Source organism: Lycium barbarum, chromosome 4 (assembly GCF_019175385.1).
Source record: "Lycium barbarum isolate Lr01 chromosome 4, ASM1917538v2, whole genome shotgun sequence".
NCBI lineage: Eukaryota > Viridiplantae > Streptophyta > Magnoliopsida > Solanales > Solanaceae > Lycium > Lycium barbarum.
The window spans coordinates 6,572,880-6,597,134 of NC_083340.1; the positions used below are offsets into that span (position 1 = coordinate 6,572,880).

General features: G+C 36.2%; 3 protein-coding genes and 1 long non-coding RNA gene across 9 annotated transcripts; 2 read left to right on the forward strand and 2 right to left on the reverse strand.

Moving 5' to 3' along the window:
* Window positions 1-847: 847 nt before the first annotated feature.
* LOC132635013 (copper chaperone for superoxide dismutase, chloroplastic/cytosolic) lies at window positions 848-4,583 on the forward strand. 2 transcript variants are annotated; one of them, XM_060351211.1, is made up of 6 exons: window positions 848-1,153; window positions 1,521-1,547; window positions 2,220-2,292; window positions 2,391-2,525; window positions 2,807-3,006; window positions 4,208-4,583. In XM_060351211.1, exons 1-6 carry the CDS (start codon window positions 908-910, stop codon window positions 4,451-4,453), a joined length of 927 nt encoding a protein of 308 aa, XP_060207194.1. In that variant the 5' UTR covers window positions 848-907; the 3' UTR covers window positions 4,454-4,583. The 2 variants fall into 2 exon arrangements, with proteins under 2 accessions (XP_060207194.1, XP_060207195.1); XM_060351212.1 differs by lacking the exons at window positions 848-1,153; window positions 1,521-1,547 and adding an exon at window positions 1,893-1,959.
* Window positions 4,584-4,772: 189 nt separating this feature from the next.
* Window positions 4,773-10,627, reverse strand: LOC132635014 (nudix hydrolase 14, chloroplastic). The gene is made up of 7 exons (XM_060351213.1): window positions 10,348-10,627; window positions 9,010-9,115; window positions 7,782-7,859; window positions 7,431-7,523; window positions 7,198-7,290; window positions 5,529-5,627; window positions 4,773-5,416 (listed from the first exon to the last, which is right to left on the reverse strand). The coding sequence occupies exons 1-7, from the start codon at window positions 10,554-10,556 to the stop codon at window positions 5,189-5,191; spliced, it is 906 nt and encodes a 301-aa protein (XP_060207196.1). The 5' UTR covers window positions 10,557-10,627; the 3' UTR covers window positions 4,773-5,188.
* Window positions 10,628-11,941: 1,314 nt separating this feature from the next.
* LOC132635015 (uncharacterized) lies at window positions 11,942-18,392 on the reverse strand. Of its 5 annotated transcripts, none has more exons than XM_060351218.1 (7): window positions 18,183-18,392; window positions 14,988-16,648; window positions 14,752-14,902; window positions 14,514-14,661; window positions 14,195-14,443; window positions 13,542-13,826; window positions 11,942-12,573 (listed from the first exon to the last, which is right to left on the reverse strand). In XM_060351218.1, the coding sequence occupies exons 2-6, from the start codon at window positions 16,633-16,635 to the stop codon at window positions 13,551-13,553; spliced, it is 2,472 nt and encodes an 823-aa protein (XP_060207201.1). In that variant the 5' UTR covers window positions 16,636-16,648; window positions 18,183-18,392; the 3' UTR covers window positions 11,942-12,573; window positions 13,542-13,550. The 5 variants fall into 5 exon arrangements, with proteins under 5 accessions (XP_060207201.1, XP_060207199.1, XP_060207200.1 ...); XM_060351216.1 differs by having other exon boundaries at window positions 11,942-12,706; XM_060351217.1 differs by having other exon boundaries at window positions 11,942-12,754.
* Window positions 18,393-22,266: 3,874 nt separating this feature from the next.
* Window positions 22,267-23,926, forward strand: LOC132638121 (uncharacterized). Its single transcript, XR_009581609.1, has 4 exons — window positions 22,267-22,672; window positions 22,762-23,331; window positions 23,433-23,561; window positions 23,663-23,926. It is a non-coding gene; the product is annotated as an uncharacterized LOC132638121 (long non-coding RNA).
* Window positions 23,927-24,255: the final 329 nt, after the last annotated feature.

Below are 24,255 nucleotides of genomic sequence, written 5' to 3' on the forward strand. Positions count from 1 at the left end.
GTGTCAAACATTTGAATAATGTTATGGCATTATATTTATAAGTATTTTTTTTTTTTTGTCAAACATCCAATCCATAACGTTCTAACAAAAAAAAACTTCTTTTAAGATATATATATATATATCAATTATTTTTTACAATATTAGTTACAAATATATAAGTATTAATTAATATATTTTCAAGAAAAAATGTGTTATTAAATAACTAATTTAATATCACTTATAAAGGCAAATATTTTTTAAATATTAATTTTAAATTTTTTATAATTAAATTTTATTTTTAATTAACTAACTGTGTAATTACACTTGTGCAACCAAACAGCACGCTTGTAATTACACTGTACTTACGCAATGACAAATAAACAAATACTGTGTAATTACGAGGCTGTGTCATTACTACCTAAGTAATTACACCAATTTCAATTACGAGGTGGCTTCCCAAACAGGCCCTTAAAGTTAAAGACTAAAGACCACCCAAGATAGGGACATTCGCGCGAATTGGCCATAAAACGCGGGGGTGAGTAGTTCAGTGGCCCAATAAAACTTGAAACAACCCAATTAGTCGAATGCAGGAAATAGGAGAAGAAATTGCATGGTTTGCACTTCAAATGGACTGGTCTTTAATTTTTGTCTCTCGCTACAAAATTTATGTTTAGTGGCCGGGCATAAGTGTTGTTAAAAATTGAAGTCATTTGAGGCATAACTTGTCGTAATATATTATGAAATGAGTATTAATTTATGTCCCCGAAAAATTATTTTTTATAAAGGTCAAATATTAAAAAACCAGCACAAAAGTGCAAATAACCCTACAGATGATTCTAGAATTTAGATTGCGTTCCAACTCTCTCTCGAAGTGTTAAAACATTTATCCAATAACCAAACTCTTGAACATATAAAAAGAGTGTACAAAATGGCATTTTTAAGGTCAATTGTGACTGCAAAAACAACCGCCATTGCTGCTGCTTTTGCTATTTCTTCCATTTCCTCTTCATCGCACTTTGAATTCCTATCGAAAAATCTAAAATTTAGCTCAATTTGTAGTTGTAATAATAAGCCGATTCTCCAATTAAGCTCATCGAAGAATCTACAAAAACCAAGTCATCCATCAGCTCTGCATATGGATACGCCTTCTTCAAATCACCTAACTTCCACCCAGGTACAATTAAAATTATTCTTTCTTAATTAATTGAATTCCTCGTTGATTCAATTTATTTGTTTTACTTTCTTTTTTAGTCTATTTCCAAAGAATCTCTCTTTATTTTGGCAATCTAAATTTTAACTTTTCACGTAAGTGATATATTTAAGATCACAAAATTAAAGGGTATTTGGTATATTCTATGTATCTTTAATTTAAGACCATAATATTCAAAAGTCATATTTACTTTCTTAAATTTCGTGTAAAGTAAAAAATCAGACAAATAAATTAAAATGAATGGAGTATTATTATTATTTTTGGATTATCAATTTGGCAATCAATTAATGCTATAGTTTCTAATTCAGTAATGTGATTTTTTCATTTGCAGAATGGCGCTGTTTTGCCTGAGTTGCTGGTAAGTGTTTTGTACCAAATTTTTTTATGCAGTTTTTGTTTTTAAATTGAAAAAAAAAAATTGTGGGTTTTCATATTTTGAACTGTACAATTAAGTGGAGATTTTTGTGCTTATAAAGAAGTCTTTATATGGTAAATATGTTATCTGTGTACTTTGGATAGTACTATGAGTAGTACATTATTTGATATAAGGAAAGGTACAATAGAGTAGTACAATATCAATCTTGGACAAATCTTTTTCTCCTTTGCTTTAGGTGGATCAACTAACATCTTGTCTAAGAAGATAGGTCACAACCTTATATAGTGCTGCTACAAACAATATTTCAGTTGTCAATATAAATTCTGTAGTTCTTCTTTTGAATTATCTTGCTGGTAATACAAGAGGGTCTTTTTCTCCTTGATTAATTGCTTAGGTAAATTCATCTGCTTGCTGTAATGTGATTAATTTGTCAAAGAATATGACCTTTAGTGGAGTTTTTTTTCCTTCAATTGGAGCATCTTTTAGTGTTGATGGCTTAATGCGCTAGTTTATGTCGATGATATCCCCCTTTCGTTGTTGGTTATTAAGACGGGTTTCCATTCATATTTATTGGTTTCTTCGTGAGTTGATACATTATGTTGCATAATTGTTGTTTTCTGCATTGTACTGATTGTATTGACAACTTGGTGACAGACAGAGTTTATGGTGGACATGTCGTGTCAAGGCTGTGTTAATGCAGTCAAGAGCAAATTGCAGACTGTTGAAGGTAAGCTCTGGGAAAAAAAATCTGTCTTGTCATGAGGCGTTTTGTTTACTCCATCAATTTGTTTTAGCGTTGAAAGAGATCTTTTGTGTGGCTTATAGGAGTTAAGAATGTGGATGTGGACCTCGATAATCAAGTAGTGAGAATTCTTGGATCTTCACCTGTGAAGACTATGAGTGAAGCCTTCGAGCAAATAGGTCGAAAAGCCCGTCTGATTGGACAAGGAGTACCGGATGGTATGTTCCAATCTTAGTTCTAAATGTGTCTCTCATGTTTCCTCAGTAAGTATTATTTCAAGTTTGTGAAGCATTATGTCTTCACATCTCAGGCTATGTTAACTGGATAGTAGAACTATGTATGCTTATGATTAATAGTAATATAATAGCCTTCTAAGTGCTGAAGGGAAAGTAGAGTGTAAAAAAGAGATCTTACGCACTTCACTCATGAGCTTCAGCTTTTTCTGATTTATTTCTGATGTCATGTATCTAACTTTTGTATATGTTAAAATGCGGTGTAGATTTCCTTATATCTGCTGCTGTTGCCGAATTCAAAGGGCCAGATATTTTTGGTGTTGTTCGCTTGGCTCAAGTCAATATGGAATTAACTAGGATTGAAGCAAACTTCAGTGGCCTGTCACCTGGAAAGCATGCTTGGTCAATTAACGAATTTGGTGATTTGACGAGGGGGGCAGCTAGTACTGGGAAATTGTATAGCCCAGTAAGTAACACACAAAAGAGCCGTTTGTTTCTCAAAAAAATTAAATATGTTACATTATCTTCTTCTCCGGGGCATGGATTCTGCAAATAGATTTTATCCTTGCGTTGAGAAACAGCAAATCAATATGCTCATCTATTAATTATGCAATCAGGTTTTCAACTAATCTCACTTGTGGATGCTTTCAAGTGCTTGGACTCTGATATAGAAATGTTTTTAAGGGATCCATTGTCAATGAAATGCATCTAATACCATGCTTTTAGTTATGGAACGGGAACTATCTCGATACTAGATATCGTTTGTCAGGACTATGTGAAACTTTTCCTCTCTTTGTTATCCAAAGGCTGAAATTAGCATCTACTTATGCTTGTTATGTTATGTTTTACCTTATCTTGGAGTGTCAAAAGGAGCCAAATATATGGATGAGGTTCTAAATTCTAATGTATGGTTAATCTGTGTGGGTTTTGAGCGTGTATATTCAAGCTAAGATGTAGTCATACTCAGTCCACTTCACTTCTATTTTGTTTACCCCCTGTCTTTCTTGTTCTAGAGACTGGGAGATGGAGGTTAACTTACTAGGTGAAAGCGAAAAATTTAACATCTGACTTTTTTATTCCTTGCTTTGCATCAAGATAAGGTTAATGGATAAAACTGGTAGAGTGCTTTGACAAGAATTTAACATCTGACTTTTTTATTCCTTGCTTTGCATCAAGATAAGGTTAATGGATAAAACTGGTACAGTGCTCTGACAAGTTCCTTGGTTCTGGAAGGGTCAGCCATTTCTCCCACACAGGATGCTTCCTTGATTGCTTCTACAATGAGATTGTTTGGCAACCTGGGAAACTAAAACAGATTGGTTTTGGAAGTTCTCTTGAACAGAACTACAGCCTAATCTAAAAGTAGCCTCGTACACTAAAGACGGCAAGATCAGTAAGGGTTGTTTGGCAATGTCCTTTAGAAGACCTTCATTAAGGTGGTGTTTCTACAGTAGTATCGTAATATAAACAGAACATCTAACTATTTGCCTCTTTCCCTTACCTCTGAACATTGTGTTGAATTGTGTAATCATCTCATCTGAAAGCTTAAGTTGTTAGGGAGAGAGCACTTTTATTTACTTAATTATGTTCTTAACACATTGTATTGAAAAAGGTTGCACCAGACAGCCGATCTGCTGCACTTCTTGACGTGTTTTCTCATTTTTCAGCCACTCGGTGACCTGGGCACACTGGATGTTGACGAGAAAGGCGAGGCATTTTATTCTGGAGCTAAAGAGAAGCTAAGAGTTGCTGACCTGATTGGGCGAGCTGTAGCGGTGTATGCAACTGAAGATAAATCAGATCCAGGCCTTAAAGCAGCAGTGATAGCCAGAAGTGCAGGAGTTGGTGAGAACTACAAGAAACTTTGCACTTGTGATGGTACCACTATTTGGGAAGCAACCAACAAACTCTGAACAGTTTTGCTATCTTTAGACCATTGTGTTCTTTGTATACTTTATCTGTATCCCTTTTATGATCATGTAATATTCAAATTGGATGGAGCAATTTAATGTATCAAAATAAAGGTCATCATTTGCTCACTCATTTTTTGGTTCCTATTCAAAGTCCCTCATTTTAATTTCAATTTCACTTCCATTAAAATCCCTGTTGACGTTTTGTAACACTATCAAGCTGCAAATATCAAGAATTTACCCCAAACGAGTAGAAGTAGAAAGTCTTATCACATGGCTTATTCGAGAAAAATAAACTTTTTCTATTGACATGCTTCAGAAGTAATGAATTCCTTTTCTTTCATTTAATAAGGAGAATACTGAAAAGAATGTTTCAAAGGAGATGTCAGCTCTTAATGTTTCAAAGGAGATGTCAGCTCTTAGCTAAATAAAATATGTTATGGCGTTTACAACTCCGAGGATCAATATAAAGCAAATAAACGACATTATTGTTCCAGACTTCTCCTAATCTTGCGAAGTACAAGCTTGTCTTTCCCTTTCTGTTTATCTTCTTCGAAATCATAGAATTGTGGTCTGTGCAAAACAGCTTTTGTCTGGGTCTAGTATACAACCATCAACGGCAGATGCAGTTGCCTAGGATGTACATGTCACCTACCTAAAATAGCTCATGACCTATTCAGCAAAGCATAGAACAATGTGAACTGAGATAAAATGGAGTAGAAAATATGAACTCGTCCCCTAGCAAGAGAGCAGCCCGTCTCTTTTAGCCATCTCGTAGAGGGCAACTGCGGTCAGAGCCTTTGCATCAGCTGTGGCACGCCATAGTTTACTGTATGGAACCACATGTACTTTAATCAGCTCACCATGGTCTCGTAGTCCAGTTTCCTTCCCCTGCAGTTGTTCGATTTTCTCTTTGCTGACATTTCCTCTGTATAGAAACAAACTGATCTCCTCATCACAACCACCCTAACATTGAAAGAACCACAACTATTATACCATATACACTTCCATTAAAAGTTTAAACAGAAACTAGCTGTTTATGCAAATACTTCTACTTTAGAAGTTAGTGGAAGCTTACAGGAGAAGGAAAAACTCTGCCCCCAGTCGATGCATCGAGAAAAGCTGTGAGGTCAACCATATCATGGACATTCAGGTGTATTCCAGTTTCTTCCTCAACCTGAGACATATATATCAAAAAATTAATTTAGAAGTTTGGCCAAATAGTAATGTCAAACTCTTTGATTCTGCCATGCACAAATAAACTGACTATATACATATATATTCCAATCCATAAGTACTCAAAAACAGCAGTTTGTTATACAGTACCGCACAGTTGTCAAATATGTCAAACAAATGATTGCTTGTGATAAGGAAGTTTAAATATTCCTATAAGGATCAGTTGGAATCACGCATATACAAACATCAGCAGATTCTGGATTCCATTGAACTGCTCAGAAGAGAAGGAACTTCCATTCATTTGTGGAAAAAGGACACAATAAGAGGAATCCAGTTCATTAAGCAATAATAAATCAATACCACAAAAAACAAGGGAACTTCTCCTACTCTAGAAAATTTTGAGAAAGTCCATAGTCACTATGAGCCCGTTTGGATTGGCTTATAAGTTGCTTATAAGCTGTTTTCAGGTTTTTGAGTGCTTGGCTGGTCAGCTTAAAGTCATTTTGTGCTTAAAATAAGCTCAAAAAAATAATTGGGCCCATTTGACTTAGCTTATCTAAAGCAGCTTATAAGCTGAAAACAGCTTATAAGCCAAAAAAAATAAGTTAGAATACCCCAACTTATTTTTTTTAGCTTATAAGCTGTTTGCAGCTTATAGGCATAAGCCCATCCACACAGGCTCTATGTATGGGTCTTAATGAGTCAACTGCAAAATCTGATGACTAAGTATTGGCTCATTATATTATCTGGAGAAATTTTAATTTCATCTTTTGAAGATTCATGCATTTCTATTTCCTTGCACCTTGGGCCATCCTCAAACAGATACACCTATATGGGTTGGCTGGGTTGGCAACATGATTATTGGTTCTTTTTGCTGTTAATTTGGCTACTTGCAACCTCCTGCACACCTTAAAAATGATGGTTAAACGACTATGTCTTTACCATAAAGCCTAAACTTAGACTTGAACCATAGCATTCAAAATTAAATTACTGCATGGAATTTTGATAAATTAACTCATTGTTGGACTTGCTTGGAAATTGGGATTGACTTGTTGACACTTATTAATTTTCCACCTCAGTGTTACCTACTAATTGGAAGTCCACGAGCATATTAGTCACCTTACTCAGAACATCCCTGCGACAGTTGTCAACAGCGACAAAACAATGCCTGCCACGACCTAACATTATCTGTGACTCAAATACTTTGCAAAAGAAAATGCCATCCCTTTTTAAATTTGTGGACGAGGACAAAGCAAATACCATCTTTAAACATTTTCAGGATGAGACCATATAACCACATTGGGACCTTCATGATGAATTGGAGCCACTGTAATTTTTTATATACACCGTTAGATCTAAAATAACTTTTGAAACTTAAGTGCTTCCTTTCGATTACTTAACTCTTCAGATACTGGGTTGCGAACAGAACTGTAAGAAAATCATCACTGGCCAGAAAATTCTGACATCAAATATCTCTATATATGACTACATAATAGATTTCAGCATTATATTGCATGGGTTATTCAGGGGAGGGAAGGGGATAATGCTTTGAGAGAGAGAGAGAGAGAGACCTCTCGAACTGCTGTTCCAGCAAAGTCACCTTGGTCATCATCCAACATTCCTGCTGGCAATTCCAGAAGTAGCCTCCCAACTGGGACCCTAACCTTCCAAACAAGTTGAATGTATTTTAGAGTTTAGAAGTAAAAGGGGCAGAAAACTTTCATAAAATTTCCTCATCTAATCAGTACAGCGAGATATTTTTCAACGTTATACAAATGGAGGAGTTGACAGTTGGAAGACGTACCTGTTCTGTAAGCACAGCATATGTCTCACCCTCAGAATCCAAAAGGATTAGCACTGCAACAGCTGGACCCCGCGAAAAGACAATACCAGGAACCTACACTCAAAAGATGCAATGGTGACTGGGAAAAAACTACACTTGTTGCAGCCAAGGCTAAGCTAGGAAAAAGGAAAATGGAAGACACACATCATTGTCTATGTAAAGAATACTGTAATATCCATCTCTCTAAGATACTAGGACAAAAGACCAAATATAAACAAAATAAATTGAGGCCACATCTTTAAGAGAAGCTATTCATCGTCTGACTGAATGAATTACATAATCCAATGGGATGGAGAGATTCTGCCCACATACCTTTTGACCCGTCTCCTTATCAATAACATCTGCTTTGAACTTTAGAAACCCAACACGCTTTCCAAACATATCTACACCCTGCTCCAACACATAAAATGGAAAATCAGCTGTAAACCAAACTTAATGCTTGCGATAGCTGGGCCGAAAACAGATTGAAATTCTGTGTTAATCACTATGTCTCTGCTGTCAGATAGTGCGAGAGTGACTTAACATATTCAACAAAAATCCTGACACATAACATGAAGAAGACTTCTTTTTTATCCCCTTCAGGAAGGAGAACGACTGATAGCTATGTTAAGGCAGCATAGCAATCATTAAGGAGCATAAGGTGCACAGCTAACCTAAATATTCATTGGTCTGATAAATGTTAATTGGACAAAACACACCTGATAAAGATAAAGTTAAGCAGCATCAGCATCAGTCAAGATCAAAAGACAGGTCAATTTCCTCCAGCATTGTCCAATGTTGAATAAATTTAGAAGGCCATTTTCCAGTGTTGAAATATTACTATCTTCATAACTGCTCCCTCCTTCTCAAATTATTTGTCATGATTTCTAAAAATATGTCTCAGATTTTTTGTCATTTAGAAGTTCAAGAACAACAACAACATCATAGCCAGTGAAATTCCACAAAGACGGGCCTGGGGAGCGTAGAGTGTACCTTACCCCTACCTTGGGAGGTAGAGAGGTTGTTTCCGGTAGACCCTCGGCACAAGAACCAGCAATTCAAAGCAATATAAAAGGCATGACAAAATACTATAGAAAGCAGGATAAAGCTGACTGAACAAAAAGGAGCCGTAACTACCACAAAAAATACGCTAATCGAAGTACAAGCAACAACAAATAGTAACAGAAATCGGAAGACAGTGATCTACAAGAATAATACTATGACTACTAGTATGAAATGAATCAATGATAACTAGGAGTGTATGACAACACTCAACTTAGGAGTTCAAGAAAAAATTATTTACTTTTCCCCTTTTACCGTTGGTAGTAATTGTTCTTGAAGGTTGCAAACATTTCAATTATGGGGAGATGACACATAAATAGAGTTTAGAGATTATATCTTAAGGCATAAGTAAGGGTAAAATAGTCACAAAAAACCTCCTAATTAATATTTTCTTAATGTAAAAGAGAAACACGACGAATAATATGAGACGGGGGGAAGTAAAAAAGAGGGGGGGAGGGGGAGGGGGGGGAAGTAAAAAAGAGCAGCTTCAGGTTGAGACCTGGATAAGAACTTGTTTTAAAGACATAGCTCCATTAGCCAGCAGTCCTGTTTCAGTCTGTATGTTCTTTAACCACTGCTTGAACAATGAGGATTCAATAGCATTCCTACAAGAAAATAGACCATTTCACTCAGTCAAAGCCATACTAAGAAAATTCTGAATCTTTCAATCCAAAACCAAATGAAGAAAAAGGCTTAACCATTAAATAAAAATGCTTCCTTTATTTCAAATTCTTAAAAACTTCCGCAAAATCTCGCTACAAATGCATATTAAGCATGGATGGTTGAATTGTAAAAAAATCATCAGTTTATTCAAAAAACGAAAAGCCAGAGAAAAGAAGGAATACCAACTTGAGGGACTTCCAAACAGCTAATTCAATCCAAATCTACACCAAGAGAATGCTTCATCTTAACATAATAATGCTTCCTTTTTATTAAAATCTTGAAAAACTTGTAAAAAAAAATACTCACCGAGAATACTCCTGTTAAGCATGAAATCAAGTTGCTAAACATAGAACCCCAAAAAGAAAAAAGAAAGATCCAACAAATGGAGAGATTACCAAACAGCTCATTGAAACCAAACCCATGCCAAGAAAAATGTTTGACTTTTAACATGGAAAAGCTTCCTTTTTTTTCAAATTCTAGACAAATTTCCCAAAACTTCACTTAAAAATACCATATTAAGCGTGAATTCAAGCTGCATGCTAAAATTAGAAAACCCAACCCAACCCCACCCCAAACCCCCGCCCCCCCGCCCCCAAAAAAAAAAAAAAAAAAAAAGATATAACAAATGGATGGAATTCCAAACAGATCATTGAATCCAAACCCATGTTAAAGAAAAATGTTTGACTTTTAACATGCAAAAGCTACTTTTTCAAAATCTTGAAAAACATCCAAAAAAAACTCAATAGAAATACCATATTAAGCGTGAATTACACAAGTTGCATGTTAAAAATAGAATCCCAAAAAGAAAAAAAGAAAGATCCAACAAATGGAGGGATTTCCAAACAGTCAAACCCATGCCTAGAAAAATGTTTTGATTTTTTACATGAAAAGCTTCCTTTTTTCAAAATCTTGAAAAACATCCAAAAAAAAAAACCTCACTACAAATACCATATTAAGTGTGAATTACACTATTTGAATGGGTAAAAATAGATGCCTGAACAGAGAAAATAAAGAAAAAGGCTTCTTCTTTTCTTTTTTTTTTCCAAATTCTAGACAAAAACTTGCTAAAACCTCACTTACAAAAATACCATATTACGGTAGTTGAATGCTAAAAATAGAAGACCCAAAAAAGATAAAAGAAAGAAATAGTAGTAAATGGAGGAAAGGGAGTTGCCTGAAGTGAGTATCGGAGAGGCCTGGAGCACCGACAATGAAAACGGGTTGGTCTACTTGAGCTGGAAGATTGATGACGTGGCGAAGTTCAGAAGTTGACATTGTGACAGAGAAGGTTCGAGTACAAGTTTTAGGCCAAAGGGTTGACGAGGAGAAAGGAAATTCGTTAAAGAATGCTACTCCACAAAGTGGCACTGATAATCTCATCATTTCCGGCTGACGGCGAAGTTTGCTGATGGAATAGGTGAACTGCAGTGCTCTTTTGCAGTGCTCATTTCCGGATTCGGTTTTTCGGTTCGATTTTATCAAATTTTCGTTTGGCTATTTTGGGTTCGGTTTTTTGAATGTGGACACCAAATACCGAACCAAGCTAGTTCGATTCGATTCTTTCGGTTTCGGTTTTTTAAAGTTTGATTCTATTTCGATTTTTTCAATTCAATTTTTTTAATATAATATTATAAGCGATTTCATTGACACTAATTCATATTCTCAAAAGCAATAAAACATAAAACTAATAAATTAAAATCAAAATTAAATAAATAAGATACACAAGAACGGAAAACTACAATCATGGCATAGGATTACTAGGTGTTATATACATACGGTAAGAATAATTAAGAAAACACATAAAGGACATACATTAATCCTAAAGAGACATCCTAGTTACCTTTCTTTGTTAAGGATATATGATTTTTTCAATTGAAGTGAAAAATTAGGGATACAAATGTAAAAGAGGATTTATTACAATTGATTTTTTTTTTGCTTTAAACTTAATGGGCCTAGACTATTTTAATTTTTTTTAGATAATGTATTAAATTTCGGTGCGCGTTCGGTTTTTCGGTTCGGTTTATCAAACTTCATTTCGGCTATTTCAGTTTCGATTTTTTGACGATGAACACCAAACACCGAACCAAACTAGTTCGGTTCGATTCGGTTTGTTGAAGTTTCGGTTCAGTTCGGTTTGATTTTTTGATATTTATGCCCATCCTACTTATAATAGTCCGTTTGGTCAACATTTTAAAATGCTTTTTGTCATATATACTTTTCCAACAGAGAGTTTAGATTTGTTTTTGATTAATTAAATTTAAAAAAATATTCTTATCAGTATTAACGAAGTAATTTGTACTTACCAAGATTAACGGAGGGAATAACTAGTTTAAGTTCAGGCACTTTCTGTTCCTTTTGGATCTTTTTACGTGATTCCACCCAGGGGCGAATGTACCAAGTAGAGCACGGATAAAGTGTTTGGCTTTAATCCCTTCAGGTCAAAGGGATTGAACCCTACAAAATGCGTTTTTGGATTTTTATTTTTTATTTTTTTTACTTCTAAGCAGCTTTTTTTGCTCACCAAGTTGGTGTCACTATAAAATGGTCAATTCATTCTCTTGAAATGTTAAATTCGCCTCCTATTCCACCACACATCTTGGAATTGGAGTTAATTTCGTGTCTATATCGAGTTAAGGATAATCAAAACTCTCTCTAACACGCGCACACGGCACACCCAGAAATGTGATAATTGGAGAGACGCGAAAGGAGATGAGTCAAAACCCACTGAATTCGGTATTGGGGAATTTATTCAACAGCAAACGCATATATACACCAAGGGAAAGTAAACTAAATCTACAACTCTGAAAGTTCTCCAGTGTTGCAAGAGTGAGCTGAGGGAAGAAATCTTGACAATGTTTTTCTCGAGAAATTCTGCTAACAAAATAATATTCCTAGTTCAGTATAACCAAACATAAATCGTATAGTCCAGAAGTCGTATAATGTCTATGTTACAACAACAATATCTTGCAAACTGGAGCCAGCCTTAGCAACGGGTTTGGCCGAAATCGGTAGATTTGGCTCAAACACTGTATTTGTATTAAAAAACTCATTTAATATGTATAAATAATCGTTTTAGGACCCCATAAACAAAAAATATTGTGGTTCAGAACCTGTTAACTACAATTTCTGGCTCCGCTTCTGGCCTAGAGCAAGAATGGCACAATTTCCTCAACCAGAAGCCAGGCATCAAAGAGAAAAACCAACTTCACCCAGCAACATCTTCCTCTTGCCTCATTACACTGAACCTGATGTTGAATTTTGTGTGCATACAATCTCAAAGCACACCCAAGTTTTCATGAACAAATGGTAAATCTCAAGGGATGCAACCACTAAGCCAATCTTGGAGGCAGCAGCACTCAGAAGTGAGAACTCACCCCTTGGTGTTGGATGTTGAATTTGCCTGGATTGCCATGGTGAACATATAACTAGCAAGTAGCAACAAATCCTGATAATTCTGGGAGGAAACTTCAAAATGGAATGGATCAAGAAACCATAGACATGATACATGTGGGAAAGCCAATCCATAATCCTGACTTCTGTGTGAAATTTATAATCGTAAGTAATTGTCACATCACTTCTTGCTAAATAGAAGAAAAATCGATCAGTATTTAGAAATTCTTCCCCAATTGCTCCATTGTAATACCAGTTTATGTATGACCAATAATGCAACAAAACCTAATACTCCTTTATGCACAGTATTGCAAATCAAGGTAATCGAAACAATGACCATTTTCTCATCAAATTAAAGAGGCACCAATTTCAGCATTAACCATATCTTACAAATTTCTGGTGTGCATGAATCCTGCATAATCATTTTCCACGAGTGTTTGTTTCATTCATGTGACGGAATTTCAAGGGACCAATGATTAATGGTGGACTAATATTACCAACTTCAGTTAAAATAAGCCAAAGCTAAATTATCTTATCTACAATATACAAAGGTGAAAATTAACAATTTGAGTCAATGACTTCCACATAAATTTAAAGCTTTCTCACTAAAATGCCGGGTGAAAAACTTATCACTCATGTATGAATAAAAAGGTCAAATACTCAGAAAACACATGGTTTACTTCCTTTTTTTCTTTTGGATAAGGTAAATAAGTTTATTAGAACAATGGGAAAATCCACTACGTTGCACGTACGGTATGCACCCAGTAGAAATATGTGGTCTGCAAGATTAGCAACTTCCACAACAGATTTTATTTTGCCTATAAGAAAAAGTAACTTTCTCAACAGATGCACCTTTCTCTTGCCTCGAAGCATTTTCCACCAGAGGCATAACCCAAGGAACGACACATTAAAGGCAAGTAATGAGAGTCAGATATGTTACCATTATCAATAAAAATGAGTCTCACATATATTGTATACCTCAATTGTCTAAAGCCGTGCACTGATTTTATTCATGCTTAATGAGTCCGTAGTCCCTGATGTAGAATCATGTATTTCTTTTGTTGTCCCTTTTGGTGCTTTCTTGCTTGTATTTTGGTAACTAAGATAAGACAGTGACTGCAACCACGAAACCAAAGTCGGTTTCCGTGTAACATCATCTGATTCTGCAACATGTTGATATAATTCATTGAGAACCATATTCTGGCCACTGGAAGGTAATTTAATGACCAACTGTGCCAGTGACTTCATCAAACTAGGCAGAACCTGAGAGTGGGCCAAAAAAAAAAAAGTAACTGTTTTTATCTGTCACGTCAAGTGCATTATATTGGCACATTAGGCATAAATCTTTGCTAGGACACCTAAGACAAATCAGCATTTGCATAGTTGAAACATCTATCCATTTTCCCTTTTCAAAAACTTATATGTAAATTCAAGAAAGAACTCCTAAAAGTTATACCAATTACCCAAGTTTTTGAATGAAGGAAGAAACAAGAAGTTAGACAATTAAAGTGAAGTAACACTCATTTTGAATATTTGATATCCATGGAATACACAAGTTCTCTTATGATTCAACTTGTAACTGTGAGGCATTAGGTTGCTCACTAAAAAGACAGACATTGTTACCACTTCACCTGTATATCAACAAGAGAAAGGAGACGGAAAAGTAAATCCAACATCTTCTTGATATGCTCCAGCTCTCCATCCCAACTCTTCCACAGGTCAGTTTCTGGAGTAGTATTGACTGAACTACAAAGGCTATCAGCTTTTTCAATGAGACAGTGGATGCAATAGAATATAGATGGGCTTCCAGCAGGCAGATGTCTAACCAGTGCAACAACTCCAGAAGCCATTCCCTCAAAAGGAGTAATCCCAGGGTATCCCTAAACTTTTCAGTTAAATCAGAAAACAAGTTCAAGCATCACAGCAATTAACTTCGATAGCTTTTATTACCTCTAAAGATCTCTTGACATAATAGAATACAAGTTGCTCCTTTAATGTAACTCTTTCATCTGGATCAGCGTCCTTCTCAGAGGACATGAAAGCGACAAACACCGAGTGTGAGGCTTTAGCCACTTTCCCAGTTGGATGCCCCATGTATCTGGTTAAATGCATTAAGGAATTTTTTATATATTCAACAAGGTTTGACTTTCCTACTTGTTTCTAGACCTATCCATCTGATGCAGGATACAGGAACATGGTTGGAGCCAGCACCTTGCGGAATACAGAGGCTGGTATACATTCTACGCAAGTTGAGATTACTCGCAGATAAAATAAGATCCGAGCAGTCTGCACTTCATCAGTAGTCCACAGATATTCCATTTTCTGAAAGCTAGAAGGTACTGCAAGGCAAAAGGTGATGTTTTGTGAAAGACTATAATATAGCAAACATATTGACGATTAATAACATGAAGGAAAAGTCACAACCAGCTTGGCTTGTCAAATCATCATAAGATGGAATAGATTCCACAAATGATACACAGGCATGCTCATTCTCCTGAACCCTTGTAAGAACTGCTCTGATCGTATCCATATACTCTGGCAAACGCATTCTGCGGAAATATTCCATACAAGAAAATGCAACCAATATCCTCACTGAAAGTTTCATTTGAATTTCTTGGGGAGCACTTAAACTTAACTTGTGCTTTGTTACTCCCAAGGAAAAGAACACAACCATGAGGAAAGCTGATTCAGCAATTTTTTCCAGATTCCCTAATAGCGCTTCCTCCCTACCTCGAAGCATCAAAGCAACCTGCCGATGCCACATATAGACATCCCGACAGTAATTCCATATGATATCCTCTACTGCGCTTCGGTTTTCTTCATCAGCTAAGACATATTGATTGCAAAAGACACCAGTTATTGCCCCTGCTTCCTTAAAAATACTGCTGTCCAGATGTTGCTGGACCTCATTGAGAACTAATCCCACCAAGTTGCCAGAAGGTGATTCTTGGATTTTGACATAAATGTGTGGCAAGGGGAAAAGTTCAGTCAACAAAGCTTTAGCGAGGCATAGAAACACATGAGGTTGGTAAGAAAATGGTCCACTTTTAGATAAAGCTAACGATATACACTGTAACAGAAAGGAGTTTCTTGGCTCCATGGTAGCGTAATCAGCATCTCCAGCACTAGAAACTAAACCATGCGCAATAATCTCGATACGTTCCTCTGCAGAAGTCTTTATCTCCATTAGTGCTTCCTGTTTAGATCTATTGATGACTCTCAGTACTCCAGCAGTAGCCATGACTACAGCAAACAAAGAAAATGTTGGTCGTGTATTTTTCAATACCTCTCTATTGAAAAGATCAATCTTGTCTGCGGAGCGAAAATTGATAATATTTGAAAAACTCCATTCCGTCAGGTGCAGTATCATGAGCCCATTAGACACACTAGCAGAAGGACCATCACTTTTGTCCCACAATTCCATTAAACAACTGAGAACTCTAACAAAATAATTGTTTATAGAAGAAGATAGAGCATAGCCAATTCCAGCAAGAACATTCGGAATTGTCCTTTCAGACAAACGGATCAATCTATAGTCTTCTTCAAGGAGCTGGCAGAGCAATTTCAAGCAAGCCATTTTAGATTTTTCGGATGCTGAAGGTACAAATGAAAGAGCACCAAGGAGGAGAACACCTTCAGAGAAGAAAGATAAGCTTTTGTTTGAATGAATATGTCCAGAAAAAAGGTGCAAGAGGACCTCAACCGCTGAATCAATGACCCCAGGAGAATGTCTAGATGATTTCCTAACCCAAATGTATAGAAGCCTGACAAATAAAGGATAAGATTCCTGCGGAAGGAAGACTTTTTGCAAGGACAAAATAGACAGCAGAAGCTTCGCTTGTGGATCAGCAATATAAAGAGATAACTGAGCATTGACGAGTGTCCTCAGAGATTGGAGGTGATTTGAATTAAATAACTGATTTTGAAGGGAGTCCCTAAGATCAGCCCATGCTCGGATGATAACTTGGGCTGATGCTGAAGAAGGATGATTCAGCGTCACGTTCTCATGGGTCCCACTGCTGCTGCGTAGCCATTCTTCAAGGAATACATATTCAGGTCTCTTTGCCATCATTTAAATTATACAACTGCAAAACCAAATATTGCAAGCCATAAATATAAAAGTACTGCTACATGCGCTAAAGCAAAACGGACATAGCTAAGACCCCACTAATTTTCTACCGAAGTCTCATCAATGAACCTTAATCACCACAAAATTTGGTCCAAATTCAGGTACAAGATTTAGGCGATTAAAAGCTACCTACCACCTAAATGACATATAATTTTCACAACAGAGAACCCAGCTTCATGGAAACAAGAGTAACTAGTAGTGCCTGCTTGGCCATGGATACTTTTCACATTTTTCCGGAATTTTATTCTGGAAGACTGTTTGGACATAGAAGTGTTACAAGTCTCCGGAATTCGAAAAACTCCAAAAAAGTTGTTTTCAGAATTTTCACTCCAAATCCCTCACAAAAATTCAAAAACAACTCCATTTTGTATTCATGTCCAAACACAACTCCAACTTCCAAATACCATTTTTAATTCAACATGAAAACAAATACTCCCTCCGTCCCAATTTGTTTGAAGGTTGGATCAAACAGCTTTTTCTTTGACTTAATTTTAAACATAGATTCTTCGAGTATTTTATAATAAAATTTACATATTTGAAAACTACATAAAAAGTACTATATAAGTCTGCATAATTAAGAATTCACAATATATGAAAAGAGTTGGAGAAAATCGTAGTCAAAGAAAGAGCTGTTTAACTCCCAAACTGGTCAACCTTCAAACAAATTGGGACGGAGGGAGTACTACTTTTTTTCAAATTTCACAATTCTTATGTCCAAACACCCACGTAATGCTTTGGGAGGGGGTTAGCTATGTTCAGTTCTTTTGACAAAATTATTCAACAATAGAAACTATTATTGCAAATAGCAAGAGGAAAGTTATAGATAACATTTTCGCTCCAGTCTTATGAACGGATCAAAGGGAAGAGGCTAAAAAAGGACAACAGAATTTACTCAAAAAGTTGAATAAGGGAAGTGTTCCTCTTCCTCCCTTAACATTTCCAAATTCATAAGCAACAAACAATAGTGACAAGTAGGATGATTTTTCCACATTTCATTCCAGTAAGTTTGACATTTCGAAACAAGTAAAACACAAAACAGTAGCACTAACTACCTAAGGCTTCTCTAATCAATTAAGCTAAGCACATAAGGGAAACTTGAAATGAAATTGAACAGTCAAGAGTAAAATTCTGAAATCTTTCTTTTTATAACTGATAAATCCTTTGATTGCCAGTGACACACGGTTCAAAACTCAGTGGATAATGGGCCCAAAAAATCCAAAATTCTAGTTGCAAGATAAAGGGAAATCCAATAAAAAAGTACTAGTCCGGAAAATTAGAGTCAGAGACGACTCAGAAAGCAAAGATATGTGCTTTCTACCAACTTTAACTTCTCTTAGGACTTTCATCAAACAGAAAGCATTCAACAAATGAAATACATGTATGTCAGCATCTAACAGCAATTTTATGGATAGCAAATGAGACAAAATCGGCCGCAATAAGCAGAACGTTGAAAAAGGCAAACACCCACATAGGAAAAATCGAAAATTTACCTATTCTTCGAGCTGTCACTTAAGAGTGCCAAGCTTTCTGGGTTCGCAAGAAGCTTCAAAACAGCAGTTGCTGAAAGATTATAATTTTTGTTTTTGGTCTTATAAAAATAAATAAAATAAAAAATGGACCCTTCAATTACTCGAAGACACAATTTGCGGGTTTTAGTGCAATTTCTGAGAAAAGAAAAACTGTGAAGTTGGATAGCTATGGTGACGCAAGGAGTAACTACTGCTGCCCGGGCTAAACAAAAAAATCCACTTAGTCATTTGCACATCTTTAAAAAAAATATTAATTTTGTAAATAAAAATAAATAATTTAACTAAATTACTCTTAATTAAATAGACATTAAGATTTGAGCATATAACACTTAAAGGCATATAAGAAAAAATAAGATTAATTCTTTCTTGATTTACTGAGTTTGACTCTTTTTTCGATGCAAAAAAAAAAAGGCTAAGTAGACTTTTTTTATCCCGATGGAGTATTCTAGTATTTATTTCTTTTAGGTGTCACTATATCCAAGAAGTATACATTTTAAAGTGAGAAAAAAAACAATTTGGAGTAATACTAACGAATAACGAGAAAGGCAATATTAGAGGTACTAGCAAAATATGGCCGTGCGATGCACGAGCCTAACATATTTATTCAATTTAATTAGTCGATTTTTAAGGTTTGTATTTTGTTAGTAACATATAATTGTTATTATATATAGAAACATATACAAAATGTATTTTACATACCATCACTTTAGTTATAATAAAAAAATAGAATTTGAAAATAAAAAACATATGATGGAATTAAGTCTTTGAGATGGAAAGAGTCTGACTTTTTTCTCATTGTCATGACAATGAAAGTTGTTCATCGATGTGAAAAAAAAAATTAGTAAGAATATGAGGAAAATTAATATTTTGATCTAGATTTTTTTAAAAAAAAATTCTTTAATATCTTATATGTATACCGACAAGTTGATATCCATCGCAATTAACTAACTGTTCAGATCTAAACATAAGAACCATTGTTGTATATATTGAATTTTTTAAACGACAAACTAATAAAATATTTTTATTAAATTAATGAAAAAATATGTTAATAAGGGGTAAATTAGTCACATTATAATTTTTTATATAACAATTATAGATAAAAAGAATTGTTACAAAGAAATCAAAATTAGAAAGATATATGTTATATCGTAAGTTACCAAATTTTAATTCCGAAATGAAAATATAAAGTAATACATTTTATAAATGTAAAGAAACAATAATTAGAGGATGCAAAGGAGAATAAAATAAGTAAAGTATTGACAAAGAGGGAAAACGGGATAAAAGTCACTCCCTTCCTTCACTTTTACTTGTCCACGTTAACATATGACTCAAGAGAAACAAAATTTCATTCTTCTTATTTTACCCTTCACAATAATTATTCATTTTCTAAGGCTATTGAGACTATACACCAATAAATATGGATATTATGATAAATATATATTTCATTTATTAATTCTTAAAGAACGTGAAAAGTCAAAACTAGACAAGTAAAAGTGCACGGAGGGAATAAATATGTGTAGGAAAATTAAAATTGAAGTGCATACGTATATACATGAGAAGAGAATAAATACGAGTCCGCGACTTTTGTGGGTTAAAAACAAAAAAAGTTGGACCAAAATAGCACAAAAAAATACATAACTAAGTTTCACGCACGAATTTCATGCGTGAAAGGACCAAACTGTAAAAAAAAAAAGTTCGGTCCTTTCACGCACGAAATTCTTCATGAAAGAGGGCAACAAAAGTCTGCGTGAAAGAGGGCAACAAAAGTCGCCTCTCCTCCTTCCCCACCACGGTCCCCCAGCTTTCCAAAAAAAAAAAAAAAAACCCACCATTAAAGATCGATTTCAGTGGTCCCCAACCCCCAGAAACGTAGTTTTCGTGTTGTTTTTCAACCCGAAAGTCAATATTCTTGGTATATTGAAGTGTAGGAACAAGTTTTTAAGGTTGGATTTCGGAATAGAGCGGCGTGGAGCTTATTTGGAAAACTCAAAAAAAAACTTTTAATCTAGGTATTTCACTACGAATTTTCTATTATATTGTTAAATATATTATTACCCTAAGCATGATCATTGTGTAATTGTTGCGGATTTCCAAAAGAAAAAACTTTTGCGCACTTTTTTTTTGCGTTTTTAGGGCTGTTTGGGACTGCCCCCTTTTTTTAAAAAAAAAATAATTTGTTAACTTTAATCCAAATTAGTTAATTATTTATTAATTGTTTATTTAGTATTTGTTAATTGTTAGATTAGCGCTTAAGTATTTGTTAATTGTTAGATTAGCTATTTCAATTGTTAGACTAGCTAATTATTTATTTAGTTTTTGTTAAGCCAATTGTTTATTTGTTAATAATTTGTTAATTGTTTGATTAGATAATTATTTATTTAGATTTTGTTAAGCCAATTGTTTGATTAGTTAATTAATTAATTATTCATTAAATATATGATAATAATTTGTTAATTGTTTGATTAGTTAGTTAATTATTTATTTATTAAATATATGATAATAATTTGTTAATTGTTTGATTAGTTAGTTAATTGGTTATGCTAATTGTTTGCTAGCTAATTGTTAATTATTTGACTTATTAATTATTAATCTTTATATTTTAGGATTGAAAACCCTTAGTTTAGGCTTGATAACCCGTATTTTAGGATTGAAAACCCGTAGTTTAGGATTGAAACCCCTTAATATAATTTTCGATAAAAGATTACATAACTAATACTACTTGTTAGTGATTGATTTAAAATGCGTAAAACAGATGGGTCACCACAATCCTTAATATAATTTTTGATAAAAGATTACATAACTAATACTACTCGTTAATGATTGATTTAAAATGAGTAAAACAGATAGATCACCACCATCTTGATCCGGGGCCCTTCGACCGAGAGTTACTATATCTTCAGCCCGAGCATAGGTCGCAGCATATATGGACATCCGACCTACAGCCTGAGGCTCAGGTCTGTACCCGGTTAGGGGACTCAGCATGGGAGATCTTAGCTACTCGCCACCCACATCCTCGTGTCCTGGATATACTATGTCGAGGCGGTATCTACCGGTGCGTCGAAGTTGGCCGGGTACAGCACGATAGGTCACTAGTGATAGCCTTGATTGAGAGGTGGCGACCGAAGACACACACATTTCATCTCCCACCGGTGAGGCTACTATTACCCTCCAGGATGTAGAGGTCATTTATGGGCTACAGGTTGATGGACGCCCATTGTATATTGAGGAGCCTCATGTGCTGCCGCCTTATCGGGATGAGTTGACTAGGCTCACCAGTTTCACGGCTCAGGATGGTGATATTTCAGGTCAGAGTCGGCTTTTGTTGTCGGCCCTTTATGCTCACTTGCGCCTCATAGACATGCAGCATCCGATTGGAGAGGACACGCCTCATGCTGATGTTAACCGAGGTGCGCGCCTATACCTACTCATCATATTCGGGGTCATCCTGTTCCCGAACACTTCGGTTTCGCATGTGAGCTTGAGGTATCTTCGGTATATCGACGATCTCACCGAGCTAGGATGTTATAGTTGGGGCGCTGGTATGTTGGGCTACATGTATCGAGGATTCTGCCGATGTTCTATGGGCATGAGGGTAGAAGTCCCTGCATTTTGCTCGCTTCTTCAGGTAATATATTTAAGTGTGTGTAACTAAACACAAAATATTTTTTTTTAAACGACGACTAATAAAATATTTTTTAAATGACTATATCAGATATGGGTGTGGACTAGATTGAGACCTTTTCAGCCCATACCAGCTCACCCTTCCGCTGACTATCTTGTTGTGCCGATGCCATACACGCGGAGATGGTCGTGAGGCGTACGCCGACGTGCGGAGACACACCACATCCTTCTCCCGTTTAGGGATCAGCTAAACCGCATGATGGCGCGAACGGTATGTCTATATTTTGGATCCATACGCTAGACTACATAACTAGGGTATGTCTATATTTTGGATCCATACGCTAGACTACATAACTACTATTTTAGTCTTTTATTGTTAACTAGTTCAATTCTTTTTACAGGCTTTTATATGGATGCCGTATGATCATATTTTGGATGAGCTGCCGGCGTTTTGTAGGGCTGGTCAGCACATGTGGATGTCGCGGTGTCCATTGATACATATGGATATCGTTGAGTACCACGCGTCCGACCGCGTGTTACGGCAGTTTGGGTATGTACAGAATATACCCGTGGCTACGGATTGGGTGTATGACCACTATGTGAGGGACGAGCGTGCGGGCGTCGATGATGCATGGCGGCTCTATATGCAGCAGCAGGTCCAGAGTTGGGATACGAGGATGACGAGCCTAGCGGTGGTCGGACATGACACTTTGATCCATGTGTACATAGAGTGGTACATGCGGATCACTCACATCATTATTGGCAACCCCTCTAGGCGTCGTCCAGATGGCCTAGGATATGTAGCTCTCGCAGGAGCGTATGAGGCGCTGGTATGTTTTATCAGTCTTAAACTTAATCCATCGTCTTATGTACTACTTTAAAAATTTATTCAATTGTTAATATTTACAAACATATGCAGGTACGGACCGTTCAGACGATGCGCTATGAGAGCGCTTCCCGTACGGAGGCCCCCGAGACAGCGGAGTATGCAACACGGATGATTGAGCTTGCCGAGACTGGTATGCGACAGGCACATGACTTTGAGCATCTCAGTGAGCGTGTTCCCGGTGCCCCACCTCGGGCAGTAGGTAGTCGTGGTCGCCGAAGAGCTGGTGGTCATCGCAGAGGTCGTAGGGCTGGCAGAGGTGATGGAGCTCCGTAGGCTTCAGAGATCCCGCCGAGTTCTTACCGGTCGTCTACTACAGATATCCCATCGACTTCTTCTTCCTGGCCGTCAACTTCACAGACACCTCTGTATATGCCGGACCCTTTTTCAGATTATGTGCCCTGGCCTTCATTTCCACATCCACCAGTTCGTGATCGACAGGGTGAGCGGCCGGTTCGTGATCTACAGGGTGGCCTACATCTGGACTTCGACGATGGCATAGTCGAGGACTTCGTGTTTGATATGGCACGATCTGCATCTCCTGCTCCGGGGGCCGCTCAGGAGCCCTCTCACTAGGCATCTTAGGAGGTCGTCGACACACAGGTTTGATTTTTACAATAACCTAAAATAATTAATTAATTAATTAATTATTTCGTGTTTAGTTTAGAAAAAATCTAAACTAAATTGTTTATATGTTATTTCAGGTTCATTCTTCTACGCTTGTGGACCCATCTCCGGCTCCAGCTACAGCTCTGAGGCCCACTCAGGAGACCGTTGAGGAGCCAGCTCAGGAGCCCTCTCACCAGGCATCTCAGGAGGCCGTCGACACACAGGTTTGATTTTTACAATAAAATAAAATAATCTATTAATTAATTGTTTATTTCATGTTTAGTTTAGAATAAATCTAAACTAAATTGTTTATATGTTATTTCAGGTTTATTCTTCTGCGCCTGTGGACGGGTCTCCTGATGAGATTGACGAGACTCCTGATGCTTTTGTCGCAGTCCCACCGCCCACCGTCATCTCCTATAGGAAGCATGTTATGAACCGGGGTCCGAGTCGAAAGAAGAGAAGGAAGGAAAGCAAGGATGATCATGCCATAGAGCATGTACAGATTAAGAGGAGGAAGGGGGATGGAGATGATGGTGGGGGTGGTGGGGTTGGCCTTAGGCTTAGCCGTACTCTAAAGGCTCCCACATGTGAGACCTGAGATTGTGTATTTGTAAATAAAGTGCACATTTTATGTTAATATTATATATATTTTCGGTTATTATTTTCTTAATGATAATTAGTTATTTTAGTCTTTATTATCGATTAATAATAACTCGTGCGACGTCCTAAATTAATCAAAACCCTATAAAATATGATACTTAAACCTAAGGATAACAAGTTTTCAAACAAAGAAAACTTACTTCGGGGCATGATGGGTATAAATTATTCATGTAATTTCAATATAAAGATATAATATTTTAAAAATAAAATATGAATAATTTATATCATATCCCCGCACTTTTCTAACAAATCTTG